At 49.7% G+C, this 15,908-nt stretch overlaps 5 protein-coding genes across 5 annotated transcripts; 4 read left to right on the forward strand and 1 right to left on the reverse strand.

The window, feature by feature from the left end:
* Positions 1–1,029: 1,029 nt before the first annotated feature.
* Positions 1,030–1,416, forward strand: Asppvi_001578 (nuclear transport factor 2 family protein; the record flags this gene model as incomplete). The annotated part of the gene is made up of 1 exon (XM_043297873.1): positions 1,030–1,416. One exon carries the CDS (start codon positions 1,030–1,032, stop codon positions 1,414–1,416), a length of 387 nt encoding a protein of 128 aa, XP_043153808.1.
* A 967-nt stretch (positions 1,417–2,383) lies between these two features.
* Positions 2,384–4,127, forward strand: Asppvi_001579 (putative MFS multidrug transporter; the record flags this gene model as incomplete). Its single annotated transcript, XM_043297874.1, has 6 exons — positions 2,384–2,480; positions 2,543–2,788; positions 2,854–3,138; positions 3,194–3,742; positions 3,791–3,964; positions 4,030–4,127. The coding sequence occupies 6 exons, from the start codon at positions 2,384–2,386 to the stop codon at positions 4,125–4,127; spliced, it is 1,449 nt and encodes a 482-aa protein (XP_043153809.1).
* Positions 4,128–5,619: 1,492 nt separating this feature from the next.
* Asppvi_001580 (FAD-dependent oxidoreductase) lies at positions 5,620–6,991 on the forward strand (the record flags this gene model as incomplete). The annotated part of the gene is made up of 2 exons (XM_043297875.1): positions 5,620–6,591; positions 6,638–6,991. 2 exons carry the CDS (start codon positions 5,620–5,622, stop codon positions 6,989–6,991), a joined length of 1,326 nt encoding a protein of 441 aa, XP_043153810.1.
* Positions 6,992–8,429: 1,438 nt separating this feature from the next.
* Asppvi_001581 (pectate lyase family protein) lies at positions 8,430–9,583 on the forward strand (the record flags this gene model as incomplete). Its single annotated transcript, XM_043297876.1, has 5 exons — positions 8,430–8,534; positions 8,580–8,806; positions 8,854–8,939; positions 8,986–9,071; positions 9,119–9,583. The coding sequence occupies 5 exons, from the start codon at positions 8,430–8,432 to the stop codon at positions 9,581–9,583; spliced, it is 969 nt and encodes a 322-aa protein (XP_043153811.1).
* Positions 9,584–10,442: 859 nt separating this feature from the next.
* Positions 10,443–15,038, reverse strand: Asppvi_001582 (uncharacterized protein; the record flags this gene model as incomplete). Its single annotated transcript, XM_043297877.1, has 2 exons — positions 10,443–14,059; positions 14,105–15,038. The coding sequence occupies 2 exons, from the start codon at positions 15,036–15,038 to the stop codon at positions 10,443–10,445; spliced, it is 4,551 nt and encodes a 1,516-aa protein (XP_043153812.1).
* Positions 15,039–15,908: the final 870 nt, after the last annotated feature.

Consider the following 15,908-nt stretch of genomic DNA (forward strand, 5'->3'; position numbering starts at 1 on the left):
GGTAGGTGAACGAGGAGGCAGGCTGGACAGCTGCGCTTTTGTTATGTGGCTGTGACGTCTAGAGCTATATGTTGTCTAGTGCTCTTCGGACAAGGAAGCCATACATATGTCGTACAAACACTCTCCTTTCCACTGTAGACGACAGAAAGAATAACAATGATGAGACGTAGATGCCTGCTCCATCAATCCCCAGCGAGAGTATCATCAGATATCGTAGCTTAGTGATAGACTGACGCTCACAAAACGAACAGAATGTTGAGCTCTACTTCAGTTTTCCATCTGAGTCAGTGGCTGCAGCATTATTGTCGTCGATGCCTCTCTCATCCATCACTCCTCCTTACCTTATCGGCTATCGGCGATAAGATAACGTTACCGCGGCGGGGTACTCTGGTTTTGATGATTGACTTGACCAAAGCTAGATGCCTCTATTGTGGTCGCAAAGAGCAGGTCCTCGGCTTGCCATCTAGATATATTCGAGGAGCATTACCTCTTGATCTTATCAAGATCCGGGAGTCAGACTGACAGCTTAACCACTAGGCAAATGCTTGGCTCAATAGAGTAATGACGGCGTCCCACCAGGACACGACTGGCCGGCCGAGATGACGCATGTGGAGCATCAATCCTGACATACTGATTGACTGCTCATGATGGCAGATCCCGCTCGATCGCAGCGAATCTTTTTTTATCTGGAGCACTGGAGACAAGAAAGCGAGATGACACCACGTCATGCACGTGGGGAGAAGCCACATGACGTCACCCCCTGTCTCCCACTCCCTTTTTATATCCATGGAACTGTCCAAAGGTTGAATTGGATGACAGCTCTCAGGAACAATACCCATACTTAACGGCATCCCAACTTAGGCGGTTGACGTGCAATCCGACTCCCCTTACGCCCACTCAACAAGACACCGATTCACCTCAGCCGGCCTGATTTAGAAGCATCCAGCGAGTGTACGTCTCAGAGTCTCGATTCTTTTTTAACTATCCTTATTGTTGACCCTTCATCTACAGTCTAACCTATCAGCCACCATGCCTTCCATGCACGATCGCATCCGAGAGGACCTCCTCATCAAAGAGCGCGCCCTGTGGACGGCTCTGACCTCCGCAGACCCCGGACCGGCTATCGAGAAACTCTCCCACCAAGAAGTCAACATGATATTCCCTCAAGCACCTATCTTAACTCTAGAGGGCGAGAACAAGATCAAGGATGCCGTCAAGCCACCTTTCCACCGATTCGATACCTACTCTCTGGATGAAGTGCGGGTGATCATCATCGATCTTATGGCGGGTACGGTTACATACCGGGTCACGGCTACCAGAGGAAACAAGACGTACCGTGCGAATGGCTCGACAACGTGGCAGCAGGCTTCGGATGGAGAATGGCGGATCATTTGTCACCAGGAGACAATGGTGTAACTTCCAGCGTGAAGTTTTTGGAGCAGTTCTCCATTTCTTATATATTTTTGATGAGATCATGCTTCACGTTATTATAATTGCTTGATACCGACAATGTGAGCGATGTATGTTACTTTCGTGGTTTGATGGCTGGATGAGCTGCGAATATGGATTTCTCTCGAGATATATATATAGTGCTTTGCTTCGACCATGAAACACACTTATAATATTACAATAGTAGAAGCAATAATGGCACGGTCTCTGTTCTATTACGTATTCAAAATATATCTCATGTTGAAAGATCAATTTTGTGTATTACCTGTGGATGGACGATACGTGGATAGGCAGTGATAAGACCACCATGATGTGGTTGTGCAACAATCATTGCATAATACCTGCAGCTATTGCCCACAAGCATGAAAAAGATCATTGGGTCTGCTATCTTTAAAAAGTTCAACCAAATATGCCGTGAGCAACACGATAAAAAGGATCACAAAGCAAAACGAAAAATGAGTCGAGCCGGGATCGAACTGGGAACCTTCAGATTCCTTATGGAGTTGACTTCACACTGACGCTCTGCCAACTGATTTCTTATCTATGCTCGATTGGGATAGGACTTAGTGACCGAGGCTTTAGCAATGCAGCTACCGCGGGGTTTGCGCCGGCCGATGACTCAATCAGCCAATGTTAACCAATTCCATTAACTCGTTAGCCAATATCATTGCCTAATAAGGCCAAACCGTCAGATTGGCTAGTACTATTACAATCACACCGATTGTTGAGACCATTGAGTCGACATGCACTTGATTAAACTAACCATGCAGTGGAGCCCTTTATCTGCAAATGTAGTGGGTCCAACCCCAGCAATTCGCTATCACAATACGAGACCGGCGTGCATCCCAGTCACTTGCTAATCTTCAGAATTTTCTGTTATCTCCAATGTCTCTTTCCACTTCTCTTCTAACCTTTCACAATCACAAGATTCATGATGAATCTCACTTCCGTCCGTGAGGCCAAATGGGGCCAGGAATGGCGCTCCTCCTCGTGGTTCATTGTCACCGCGATGGCAATGGCCCTGTTTACGGGTGGGCTTAGGCGTATCCATTGATCATTGCGCTCTGACTAACGCATCGCAACCAACACCTAGACACATTCCTATATACTTTCCTCGTCCCGATCCTCCCCTATGTAGTTGAAGATCGCCTCGGTCTAGACTCCTCGCTGACACAACGGATCAGCTTCGCGTTGCTGTCCGAAAGTGCCGGTGTGGCCGTCGTACTGAATTTCTTCATTGGACACTATGCTGATAAGTCGGCGTCGAAGCGAGTGTGGCTGCTGTCGGCGCTGGTGGCCGCTCTCCTCGGCTCGGCCTATTTGGCGCTGGCGACGTCGGGTGGGTGACGTTGATCAATCTGAGGTGTTCCTCAACCGCAGGCTGACCGGTATGTCGTATCGTAGTGGTCCATATTTTCATCGGCCGATTTATTCAAGCCATCGCCAGCTCGTTCATGTGGGTAGTGGGGTATGCGACGATAGCCGACAGTGTTGACTCGAAGCGTCTGGGCATGATATACGGTATCATCTCGGTGGCGGCGGCTGTAGGCTTGTCGGCAGGGCCGATGGTCTCGGGTGTGCTGTTCAAAATAGGCGGTTATTGGACGGCCTGGACCAGCGCGTTTGCGATCCTTCTTGTGGATATTGTTCTGCGGTTGTTGATGCTGGAGAATTCCCGGAAAAAGAGAGGTGAGCGACGGAACCGACATTTCAAGTTTCATTATCTCATCAGGCTCGATTGCAGAGAAGCAATCGGATTCTTCCCCTGCAGACGACGGCTCACGCGAGGAGAACTCGCCGCTCCTCCACCCGGACAATGACACATCGACCGCCCCTCGCGCCACGGCTGCCCCTGAGACAATCGAAGAGAAGACAGGTCTACAATATTACGTGTACATGTTTCGACACCGTCAGTTCGTAAGCGGGGTCCTGGGCTATTTTGTCTTTGCGATATTGATCTCCAGCTTCGACACGACTCTTCCCCTGCACGTCCGGGATGCGTTCGATTGGGATAGTATGCCGGCGGGACTGATGTTTCTGGCCTTGCAAGGACCTGGCATTGCGCTCAGTCCTCTTTGTGGCTGGTTGAAGGACCGCGTTGGAACACGGATCCCTACCACTATTGGTTTCCTCGGCTTGGCGCCTCTCATGTGGCTGCTAGGGGTACCCGGGGATAAGCGTTTCCCGTGGGCAAATGAAGGCCACAGGGGCCAGATTATCTACGCTATGGACGTGACGGCTGTGGGGATTGTATCCGTTTTGCTGAATGGTGTTGGCGTGCTGGAAGCTACCGGTAAGTCATGTCGATCATCAGCAGTGGTGCATCGCTGATCTTGAATAGCGACCGTTGATGAAATCGAGAAACGCCACCCTGGCATATTCGGACCCCATGGCGGATACTCCAGGGCCATGTCGATTTGCAGCCAGAGCTGGACCATTGGAGCTTTCTTCGGGCCCATCCTTTCGGGATACATGGCGGAGCATATTGGATACTATGAAATGACCAGTACGATCGGTAAGTCTGGCAGGATCTCTGTACGGAGTACTCATCGTTTCTGACGCGCTGCTAATTGGTTTCAGCGGCAATATGCGCCGCTTCTGCTGTCAACTCTTATTGGAACCTTAAGTCCAAGGCGCATCTCGACCACGGGAGCCTTGAACCGGACCCGCTTCCGTGATTCATGTCGTAGTGTCATTCTGTGGGAAAGACGAGCCAAGTAGCCAGCGGCATGATTCAAAACGGCAGGGAATGGTCGATTGTTCCCATGCCACCGTAGAGAAAGACAACGGAGTGGATACTATATTAATATACGGATACTACTCCAGTGCTCGAATCCTAGGACGGAGTACACGGACCAGATAAGTGGATAAAGCGCATGGAACTCCACCGTGGACTTCCTTTGACAGTGACCTGCAGCAAAATAGACGACAGATCAAGTCTCGCGTGTCATTGGGACTGCTCAAAACAAAATAAAAGCATGAATAGACATGATGACTCAGAACAAAGGAACAATTCATGACTCTATTTGCAGATAGGTAAAAGTTTAGGGAAGGTTGACTGATAGTGTTAGGGGAAGCACAACCTCCGGGCTACCCCTATCAAGTGTATCGGACTTTTGAGACGAGAAGAAGAAGGCCATTGCGTCTTAATTCCTAAATCCCGCGACCCGCATTGTCCCCCTTTTGAAGACTATGGAGTAGAATAGATTGGCATTTGGGCATTCCGTACGGAGTAGACGTGCCTCGGCGTCAATCCCCGAAAACGAATGGACGGATCGTGGATTAAACTCCATCCCTGATTTTATTGATCCTTCCAGTCCATCAAAACCGACAGAAACAGGAAAAAGTTGCCCCAACCTTGTTTCAGGCTACCGAAGTGCGGACCTCGGGGATGCGCCGGAAGGGCCGGGAGAAGACGCCTGGAACTTTTGCCCCTCAACGGTCGAGTCTAGGCGCTGTAAGTGGTCGACATTCCTGGTCTAAGAGGCATCGTTATGCAGCTAACTCAGTCTGGCAGAATGACAGACGAGTTCGTACTAAGAGAATCCCGGCAATATCGCATGTGCCTGAAGAAAATTTCGTCAACTCATGCATGCAGAAGTGAGCTGCCAGAGAAGCAGCCGATGCGATGATGGATGATGTCAATTTTCCGAGAAGTCTCCATTCCGGCCGAAGACGGATTTCTATTTACTTTTAGGTTTTTACCCGTCCCATTGTTCGCCGTACTCTGTATATCCGTGGATGTGACCTGTCCTTGATCACTGTGCCCCAGCGCTCTACGGAAGCTCTCCCGGTTTCGAGATTGTCCTTAGATTCTAGACTAGTTGCTCCGTTCGACATAGATAGTCTCGAAGCGTTCAGAGGTCATTGTGGCGAGGTTGACTGGCCTGCTGTGATTTGGTTCTTTGTGCGTGGAGAGAGTGACGCTATTCCATACTTCCACACTACGCTACTTGATAAGGCTCCTCAGATAGTCTCGACGACGGCTAATTATTATTTCTTAACAAATATCTGACATTCGCTAGTCCGGTTGTCAGTTGGCAATCGGGATATGAAAATCACGGCAGCCCCGCTTAGAGGGTCTTGTTTCATTTTTTTATTTTTCCCCTTCCATGTGCTAAAGTGTGATTCTGACAATCCGGTCGTACGATACCATATTCTCATCACACCATGCCTCAAAGGATTCTGATTGTTGGGGCCGGCATTGCGGGCATCGCTAGTGCTCTGGCCATCTCGAAGGAGCTGACCCCATACGTTCCGGACCTGAAGATCACCGTCTTTGAACGCCATGACATCCTCTCCACTTCTGGAGGTGCCATCAACCTCACTCCCGTCGCCCAGCGTCACCTCGACCAGCTCGGAGTGCTTGCAGAACTTGACCGGTTGGGAGTCGAAGGCGGAGCCGACGTCGACGCTATTCAGTTCTTTTCCTGCCGGTCGGGAAAGTCGCTGGGATCGATCGACTTTACCCATAAACATGGCCAGGGGTACAATGGATACAAGGGCCGACGGGTGATGCGGATTATCCTCTCCGTAGCAATGCTGGCGGTCGTCGAGCGCACCCGGAACATTGAGATTGTCTTCGGCAAGAAACTGGTCAAGGGCGAAGAGACCGCCGAAGAAGCCATCCTGTACTTCCAGGACGGCACGACGGCAGTGGCAGATCTGGTCCTGGGATGTGATGGCGTGCACTCAGCCACACGGACGCAATGGGTCGCACCCGAGTCTCCGTCCGAGTACACGGGGATCTCGTTCCTGCAGGGCGTCGTTGATGCGAAGACGCTCAAGTCCCGCACCCACTTCCGCTCGACATCCATGAACATCTCCCGGCATGGAACGTTGCTGGCGAGCTACTGCGACCGCGAGCAGGAGCAGATTTTCCTCGCGGCCATTGTGCAATTCGCCGAGGAGTTGCTCCCGCGGTACCGGATCGAAGCCGGCCAGGACTGGCGGAAGCAGCATGCCATCCGGAAAGCCCTGCAGGAGGAGATGCAGGATCGATTCGGGAAGTCTGGGATCCCGTGCATCCGCGAGATGATCCATACCCCGGCGGACTGGATGTTGTACCCAGTGTACCAGGTTCGGCCTGGAGGGCGGTGGCATACCCAGCGAGCGATCTTGCTGGGAGATGCAGCACATGCGGTATGTTATCTTGGCTCAGGGGTGTGCTCAGCTAATTCTGGTATAGATGCCGCCGCGCGATGAATCAGCGGCATATGCGCTCGACGACGCGATTGTGTTTTCTCGGATCCTGGCTCGATACCGCGACGAGCCGCTCACGGAGGCATTCAAAGCCTACGAAGACCTGCGACGGGAGACGGTCAACGAAGCTTTCAAGTCGTCTCGACGGATGTGGGAAAAGCACAAGGACATGGGTCTGTTGGAGGGCCGGCTGCGCGAGTGGACGCTGCCTTTCTATATTCGCAATTCGAAAGAGGCGCGCGAGGCAGCATGGGAGTTTGACGCGACCAAGGTCAGCATTCCGACGCCGATGGAGGAGCAGGAGTCGCTATATTCGTTTGAAAAGGATTATCATTTATAGCGGAGGGGCTTGATGGGTTTGGTACGGGAGTTTTGTCGACCGGATGGGAGTTTGGCATATCGTCGTTGCATATGGTTATGGAGCTTGGATGGGCAATTGGGCACACATTGCATTGTATTGCGGGATCTGCGTATTTGGATATTACCATCGTCATATTTGGCTGTTTTTTTGTGTTGTGTCTATTAGATTGCATTTTTGGGATCATACGAATACGAGAGCGTTCCAATGGTAATGTATCATTATGAGAGACTCATCCACGTTATGCGGAAGATTGATAGCTCTTGATCAAATTTCCACGAGTCAGTCAGGACAGTCAGGATCCAGATCCCGGCTTGACTTGGCAGAGCCCCTGTTCCTTCTTGATGCCATATTCCATGCACCATCCTGTGCGCGATTCTACACTTCTGATATGGCCATCAGCTCTTTGACCCCGGATTGATTAATTCTCGGACATTCTTGTTATTCCATAAAGCCCTCAATTCCACCTGTCGCGTAGACTCCTCGCGATGATCACCACGATGGGTCATGGAATACAGCTCTCCGGATCAACGACCTCGGACAACAGTCTCGTCACGATCGGATTCGTCAAGACACTCATTTTCAGGAGATCGCAAAGCAATTGATGGAAAATACTGTTGCTCTCATGAAAATCTCTCCACAGCGTCAACTTTGGCCAGTCGCACCCCCTATCACGACGTATGCCAATACGGCAGCTGAAACCCCGGCTTTCTTGGCAATGAACTGCAAGGACAAGCTTTGACACACGACTCCGTCATTTGTGGATATTCTACGAGACACCTTGACTCTTGCCGTTGCCGATCAAATGTTGGATACCTCCATCATGTGCGCTGCCATCGAGCGTCATTCCGACGCTCTCCGGACGCTTCTACCCCGCTGAATCCCCAGCCTTGGCTTCTGCATCAATGATGATCAGGCGCTATAAGACGCTTTTCAGCGTATATGCCGACCGCCGATGGGCTTGGCGGCTGTGCTTGACAGGGATAAACATGATGTGGTGCGTCCCAGCGGACGGAAATTATTTTCTGCAATACGCCATCGTCCTGGCCGAATCCGGAGTCGTGTGACGCCGATCGTTGGGAGTCCGTCCACCTATGGAGACGCTTCTTCCACTTCAGTCGCTCGAGAATAGGTGCCGTGGCCAAGACTGGCCGCCAAGAGTGGTTGCCAAGAGGACTGGTGTCTGGGGTGTTGTTCCAGTTTGAGCAGCGTGTCTGAGATACACAGGTGTACTGCCCGATTTGGAAATACAGGGGCTCCCAGGTATATAAAGCTCCCTGATGCCGCCTGCGATGAGGTTTGTTCTCTAGGCTCAACAGGCTTGGTCTTGATTCTTATCCGCTCTCTTCACTTACTTTCCTTCACTTCATTCTCTTCGCTCGTCAAGTCCGGTACTTGCTTTTCTTTCAACATAACAATCATGAAGTTCCTTGCGGCTCTTGTCGCCGGTGGTCTGTCTGGACTGGCCCTGGCTGCTCCTACCGCTACCACCAACTCGTTCGAGAAGCGTGCTAGCGCCAACGATGTATGTTTTTCTGCTGAGATTGGCGATTAAATGCTGACTGGTAAGGCTGCCTTTGGTTACGCCAGCTTGAACGGAGGCACCACCGGTGGTGCCGGCGGTACCACGACCACCGTCTCCTCGTACGCAGCTTTCACGGCTGCCGTCTCCAGCGACACCAAGAAGGTGGTCTATGTCAGCGGCGCCATCAAGCAGACAGCCGACCAGGTCAAGGTGGGCAGCAACACCAGCATCATCGGCAAGGATTCCAAAGCTGTTCTCGAGGGATTCGGCCTGTACGTACACACCTTTGTACTACGCGGACATGACTAACTGTGGACAGTCTGGTCAAGAAGAAGTCCAATGTGATCATCCGCAACCTGGGAGTCAAGAAGGTTCTGGCTGCCAATGGAGATGCCATTGGCGTTCGTATGTATCCCTTCCTTTGATAATGTACTCGACTAACGAATGACAGAATATTCCAACAATGTCTGGATCGACCACGTCGATGTCTCTTCTGACCGTGACCACGACAAGGACTACTACGACGGTCTGATTGATGTACGTGCTAGTCAACCGGAAATGCAACGATATACTGACAACTTCAGCTCACCCACGCCGCCGACTACGTGACCGTCTCCAACAGCTACATCCACGACCACTGGAAGGCGTCCCTGGTCGGCCACTCCGACAACAACGGCGACGAGGACAAGGGCCACCTGCGCGTCACCTACGCCAACAACTACTGGTACAACATCAACTCGCGCGCCCCCTCCCTTCGCTTCGGCACCGGCCACGTCTACAACAGCTACTTCGAGAACGTCAGCGACGGCATCAACACCCGCGACGGCGCCCAGGTCCTCGTCGAGTCCAACCAGTTCGTCGGCTCCAGCAAGCCCCTCTACTCGACTGACAGCGGCTACGCCGTCTCCAAGGACAATGACTTTGGAGGCGCTGAGAACGCCGCCCTGCAGGGTACCCTCACCAGCGTTCCGTACTCGTACTCTCTGGTTGGATCCAGCAAGGTCAAGGCGGCCGTTGTTGGAACGGCCGGTCAGACTCTGACCTTTTAATTCAGACCAGACGGAATAGCCGGAGATGGATATGGATTGGATAATGGATTGCTGCTTGTACATAGTTGATACTTCTTTCACTCCTTCCGCCAATTACATACCTAGGTTGATTTCTCTACATTTCTGTGCTATGGAAACGACATCTACAAGTTCCTCATCTTGGGGTGATTCGGCGCGCCCAGCGCGTCACCTGGTCCCACCAACCCCTCGTAGTTATTCCAATCTCCAGACTCTAAGAAAGCCTACCCCTGGCGGCACGGAATCCCTACGAGCATCACCCCACATTCTTCCCATTCGTAATATCATCCAACACCTCGTGCGCATACAGCAAAACGGAGCAGACGACACCCATTCCAGTACAGCGTTGACGGTCTCGGCGGATGGAGCGAAGTTCTCGGATGCAGGATCGACTCTGTTGAATTGACGAAACTCGATTGTCATAAACCATGCCATATGGACTGTTAACTGGACAACGCGCGCTGCCGAACGCTGGGGTCCTGAAACAACCAGACAATGAATTGAACTATGAATCCGATGGGATGTAATTTCCCTGTGTAGACCAACCTAAAGTGAAGAAGGAAAAATGGGAGCATTTCGCTACCCGAATGCTGGGGTTATGCAAGTGATGATCAATGCCAGGACAGGTACTACGATCAGGAACAGTGAGTGATTTAATCCCTAGGAGTCGCCAACTACTAAGAGCGCGTACTCTGTACTTCGTTGGATGATTCAGATCTTCTTCACTGGTGTAATCGTTGCCTAGTGCGGTCCTTGACTGGTCCTGCAGAGATTTGGGAGATTCGACGATTCTGCGACTCAAAGGAGGTAAACAAAGTATGTTTATAGTTCTGTTAATATCTTAGACTTGGGGAACATCAGCATCTAAATGCTCTTCCAGAAGCTCTGCGGTGTCCCAGTGACCACGCTTCCGAGCCATAATATAAGGGGAGTCCCCCTTAGTATCAGTCACTCTAGGGTTGGCGCCCGCCTCTAATAGTAGGCGAACTACTCCAGTATGACCTTCAGCTGCTGCCCAAAATATTGGCGGTCTTCCAGCTATGCTTGGAATATTAACATCAACTTGATGTGACTGAAGAAGGACTCTGACAACTTCCTGGTGTCCATTTGAAGCAGCAATCCAGAGAGGTGTAACACCTCGCATGTTTCGCGTATCTGGTGGCGTTCCTTGAAAGAGTAGCTGCTCCACAATGTCCGTCTTGCCTAATTTTGCAGCATTATAGAGTCGAGCGATGGATAGCATTCCAGGATCAATCGCGAGCCCCATTTTGCTGGATAGAAAAGCAAGGACATTTTCGTTCCCAGAAGAAGCAGCCGAGAGCAAAACACCATCCGCGATCTGAAAGTCATCATCACTTTGGTCAAACAAAAAAGCAAGGATGTCAATTCCGCTACCCTCATTTCCTGCTGCGGCTTTGATCACCTCCTTGGTGACCTTTATCTGCTCTTCTTGCTTCTCAAATAGTAATTCCAGAACCTTCTTTCCGTTCCGTCTATTTCCTGCGGCAGCTGTAATGACCCTCTCTGTTATCGTCACGTCTCCTTGTCGTCTGAGTAATAACTCCATGATGGATTGTCCGATTAACTCGTTTTCTGCTGCAGCCTTGAGTACCTCTTCTGTAATCTGGGCCTGCCGCTCTCGGTCAAGCAGAAACGTAATAATTTCTGTTCCATTCCCAGTGTTTCCTGCTGCAACCTTGAGTACGTCCTCTGTGACCTGGACGGGATCCCCCTGTTGGTCAAGCAGAAATTTGATGATTTCCATCCCATTTGTAGTGTTCCCTGCTGCGGCTTTGAGTACGTCCTTTGTGATCTGGGTATGGCCTCCCGGTTGGTCTAGCAGAAGTTTTATGATTTCGACCCCGTTCCCAGTATTCTCTGCGGCAGCCTTGAGCACTCCTTCTGTAACATGGATATTATCACCCTGATAATGTAGTAGGAGTGCAATGATATCTTTCCCATCTTTTTGGTTTTGTGCTGCAGCGCTGAGTAACTCTTCTGTGATCTGAAATTGGTTCTTCTGTTGACTGAGGAGGAATTTTGTAATTCCTTTCCCACTATTCCGGTTTTCTACTGCAGCTTTTAGAAACATCTCGGTAATTTGAATTTTATCACCTTTCTCTCGTAGCAGTTTTGTCACTGATGCAAGGTGAAATGTTCTAATCACCGATAGGATTTGCCTGGTGAGGGAGCGTGTGAGGGAGCGTGTTTGGTGCTCAAGTCGGTTAAGGATATCAATGACAAATACTCTTTGCATCTTGTAATCCTGTGCTGCAGCCCTGATCACCTTTTGAATAATCTGGGTCTGGTTTCCTCGCCGAGCTAACAGAAGTGTAATCATGGTTTCGTCGAACATCCTGACCATAGTGGATAATGCATTTTCAGTGATCCGGATCTGGTCTCCTTGTTGGTCAAGGAAGAGTGCCATGATGTCTTTTCCACTGCTCCGGTTTTCTGCTGCAGCCCTGACTATGTCCTCTGTGATCTGGATATGATCTGCGTGTCGATCAATTAGGAGCGCAACCACTGATTTATCAAACCTCTCAATGATTGTGGCTACCACCTCCTTAGTGAGGTGCACCTGGTTTCGTTGTTGATCAAGGAGAAGTGCCATAACGTCTTTTCCACAGCTCCAATTTCCTGCTGCAGCCCTGACCACATCTGCTGTGATCTGAATCTGATCTCTGCGTTTCTCAAGCAGCAGTCTCATGATATCCCTTCCATTCTCGCTATTGCGTGCTGCAGCTTCAACCACCCTCTGGTGTATTATCTCTTTCTCTGACATATGCCTTAGTAGTGTACCCACGGTGGAAAGCCTCCCATGTCGTGCGCCTTCCTCCAATGGTGTCACACCATTCATTGTCCTGAAATCACAATCGATCAAAACTCCGTCCTTGAAATCATGACATCCCCATGAAATCAGACGATCGATCCCCCATCTTGCCGCCGCATGGAAAATAGAGAACCCAGCGTCTAATGGCCATTTCCGGGAGAGTGAGTTATAATGGTCCAACCACTTTGTCCAAACTTTTGACCCAAGCTGGAAGAATGCTGCCTGTTCAGCTTGCAACATAAACTCACCCTTGGCAAGTCCCGCATGTATCGGCCAAAATGACACTGAATAGTTCAGAAAGATGGTTTTCGGCAGTATACTCTTCCCATTCGCCTGTGATCGGTAGTGTCTTATGATAGATGCAATACACCGCTCCGCCAGTGCGGCATGGGATTTTAGTTCGTCCACGTGTGCTGCATCCTTCACCAGGAAGTCCCTGACCGATCCATGAAGCAGTCTTACCCTCCGATCCTCAGCAATAATTATGAAACCACACGAATCGATCAACTCTCTGGTAAATAGAAAGCGGCTAGCCTTGTCATCATCAGGATATAGCTCGCAGGCTTCGGATAATTCTGGTATTGTGAATGGACGTCGTGCAATCGCAACAAAGCGCACAAGTTTCAAGATAACTGGTTTGTCATCTTCATCGCACTGTGTAATAGCTGTATCGAATAGCTTCTGATACAGAGAATATAATCCCTGTGGTAAGTGTTGTAGCGTCTTTACTGCCTTTCTTGCCTGGACTCGTTCTAATTCATCACAAGCAATGCCGACCCACAAGAAAGTCCCTTCTGCCCTCTGTTCCAGGATCTGTGATATTTCTGTCATCACTGACCTCGGGTAGTTGTTTTGTCTGCTTAACCGGTCAACCCTCTCCTGAATCATTGTTTTCAAGTCGGTTGTGACTGCAGGGTAAGCAGACAAATCCCTGTGAGAAAAAGACGATAGATACCGACGAATCTCAGGATACGGCCGACTGGTAATCAGGAAATGCATGGCATTTGACGAGGAATGTTGTGGTTTTGAATTGCTAAAGGTTCGGTCAATTTCGTGTAGGATTATCCATTGGTCGTCTGGTTCGCATTCGTCTAGAGCATCGATGATACAGTAGGTTCCAGAAATAGAGGGATCTTGGCCCATGTCCATCAAAACCGACCATAATGCATCAAACGAAGTAAATAATTTTGCTTTCTGCTCCGTATATTTCGGAAGCAAGTACTTCATCAGAGATTTATGCTGCGTGATTAATTGATAAAGAAGCCCCCGTAGGATAGAGGTTGCAGTCCGCTGGTGCTCAGAGCCGGAATCGCAGAAAAAGTAGGCAAGCCTCTTTTTCCCACTAAGGAATTCAGCTTGGTTTGGAAGTTCTTCCGTTAATGTGATGGCCATGGTTGACTTTCCAGTTCCGGGGTTTCCGTATAGCCAAAATATATTTGACTCTTTCTGAGCACCGTTTTCACCAATCTGGAGCCAGTTCTTAAGTTCGTCAGTTCCCAATATCCACCTGCATGTACCAGGGGCACGATGTCCCTTCCTCCGTTCGAGTGCTTTTCTGTCATCTGTCGGGTCTGTAATGAACAGATCGCGCAAACATGCTTTCTCTTCGGCAGTAAACTCAGTTTCTAGGCATGGTTAGCACTGTATCTGAGTTCCTCGGAATCACATACTTTGGTCTGGTTGAGCGTTAATCTTGGTACTAGGAACAACAGCCAGTAGTGCAGCAGTGTATGCAGCAGCGGTAAGAGCAGAATACTCTTGCCATTCCTTGTTTTTATGGGAGTCGCAATAATCGCAGATACCTCGAATAACGAGGCATGGCAACTGATCCATTAACCCAGCTGCCTCCATTTCAAAGCAGAGGATATCTAATTCTTCGGCCATAGAATCTCGTGTCTTAGCATCCTTCATGACTTGATTCCCAGAAGCAATCAGCCCATAGTGAATGACCGGCTCGTTAGTCTTTCGTGTTGGACGAATCACTAGCTGAGACTGATCACATTCTGAACAGTTGGTAAACTTGCTCTCGTGGTGATAATCCGGGTTGAACAGCCAGTCTTGGTCTGGCCGTGAAATTTGTTGCTTCTGAAGCATCTCTGATATACCTTTCTTGAAGTGAGAGTCACTGACCATGTACTCACTGCGTATTTGAGATACTGCGGTGAGCAGGTATTGCGGGGGCTTGTTAAGCGATCCAGTGAGCTGTAAATGTCCATGACGAAGTGTCTTCCCATAGTCATATTGGATCACGCCCCCAGAGGCAGCAGTCGGCATGCTAACCACCACATCACCAAGGCGAATATCTGCCTTCTTACTGGGCACACCACCACCAATGCCCACCATTAGCGCAAATCGAAGAGTCGGAAATGTTGACAACATGTGGGCAAGCACGGTTGCAGCAGAGGTGGTTCCGTAGACACCTGACGGGAGACAGGCCACCACCACGTTGTGACCGGCAACATTCCCAAGTGTATAGGCATTATGGTCGGTTTTTGGCTGGGGCAGTGGAGAATGGACCTTATTCAGCATGGCCTTTGCCGCTGCCATCTCCAACGGCAAGGCGCAGATCCATGCTACGGTGTAGTCGTCGTGTCTGAAGCTCATTTTTGCATATTATAGATAATCCAAGACTTGACATATGCTTAACTTGGTCCCCTGGAAAGATGACCTTGGTGTAGGGCCATCCAGCTGGAAGGTCGAACTGTCAGCTGAGATGACTCAAATAGAGGGGTAGTGTTGTGTTTTTAGTGCTGAGCCATTGCGGCAACCAATAATTTGTCCCCAAATATAGTAGGTATCTTTGACAAAAGCAAATATGGAGAAGGCAAAAGAGGTCATATATACATCCAAATCAGTACTCTTACCAAACTCCAAGCAGAAGGAAAATAAGGTTTATTCACATTAATTATCTTCTTAAGACCTTTGATTTTATTGAGTTTGTATTCAATTCCTGGAAGTGTCCGCCAAACAGCACCTGCTATTTCCCAATGGGTTGGCGCCAAAATAAAGATGTGCCTCAGCAAGGGGTATGTCAGCTGTGCGTCGCGCAGTGATATGTAATAGTGTGTAATATTAAGCTAAGTGCAGTAGAGCAGTAAATGGAATAATCAGGAGAGGAAAACATGCAGATCAAGCCCTAGAACCCTAAAAGCCAGGAAAAACCAGTCTGAAAAAGGCAAGCTAGGGATAAGTGAGGAGCACATGGCAACAAGCTCTCTACATGGAAATGCAACCTTCTTTTGCGAGCAACGGCACCGAATCCTTCTCAGTCACACCCTACATATGTCCCATTGGTAATATCATTCAACATCTCAGAATGCGCATACTGCACAGCGCAGACAACAACCATCCTATACTGGATGGACGACGCGCGCTGTCGCTCGCTGATGCCCTGAAACGACCAGGAAGGGAATAGGGCCGTGGATTTCTTGTTAGTTAACTAGCCATGGTTGGGCTAACGGAGTCAAACAGGTC

The sequence above is a fragment of the Aspergillus pseudoviridinutans genome (assembly GCF_018340605.1).
Source record: "Aspergillus pseudoviridinutans IFM 55266 DNA, scaffold_1, whole genome shotgun sequence".
NCBI lineage: Eukaryota > Fungi > Ascomycota > Eurotiomycetes > Eurotiales > Aspergillaceae > Aspergillus > Aspergillus pseudoviridinutans.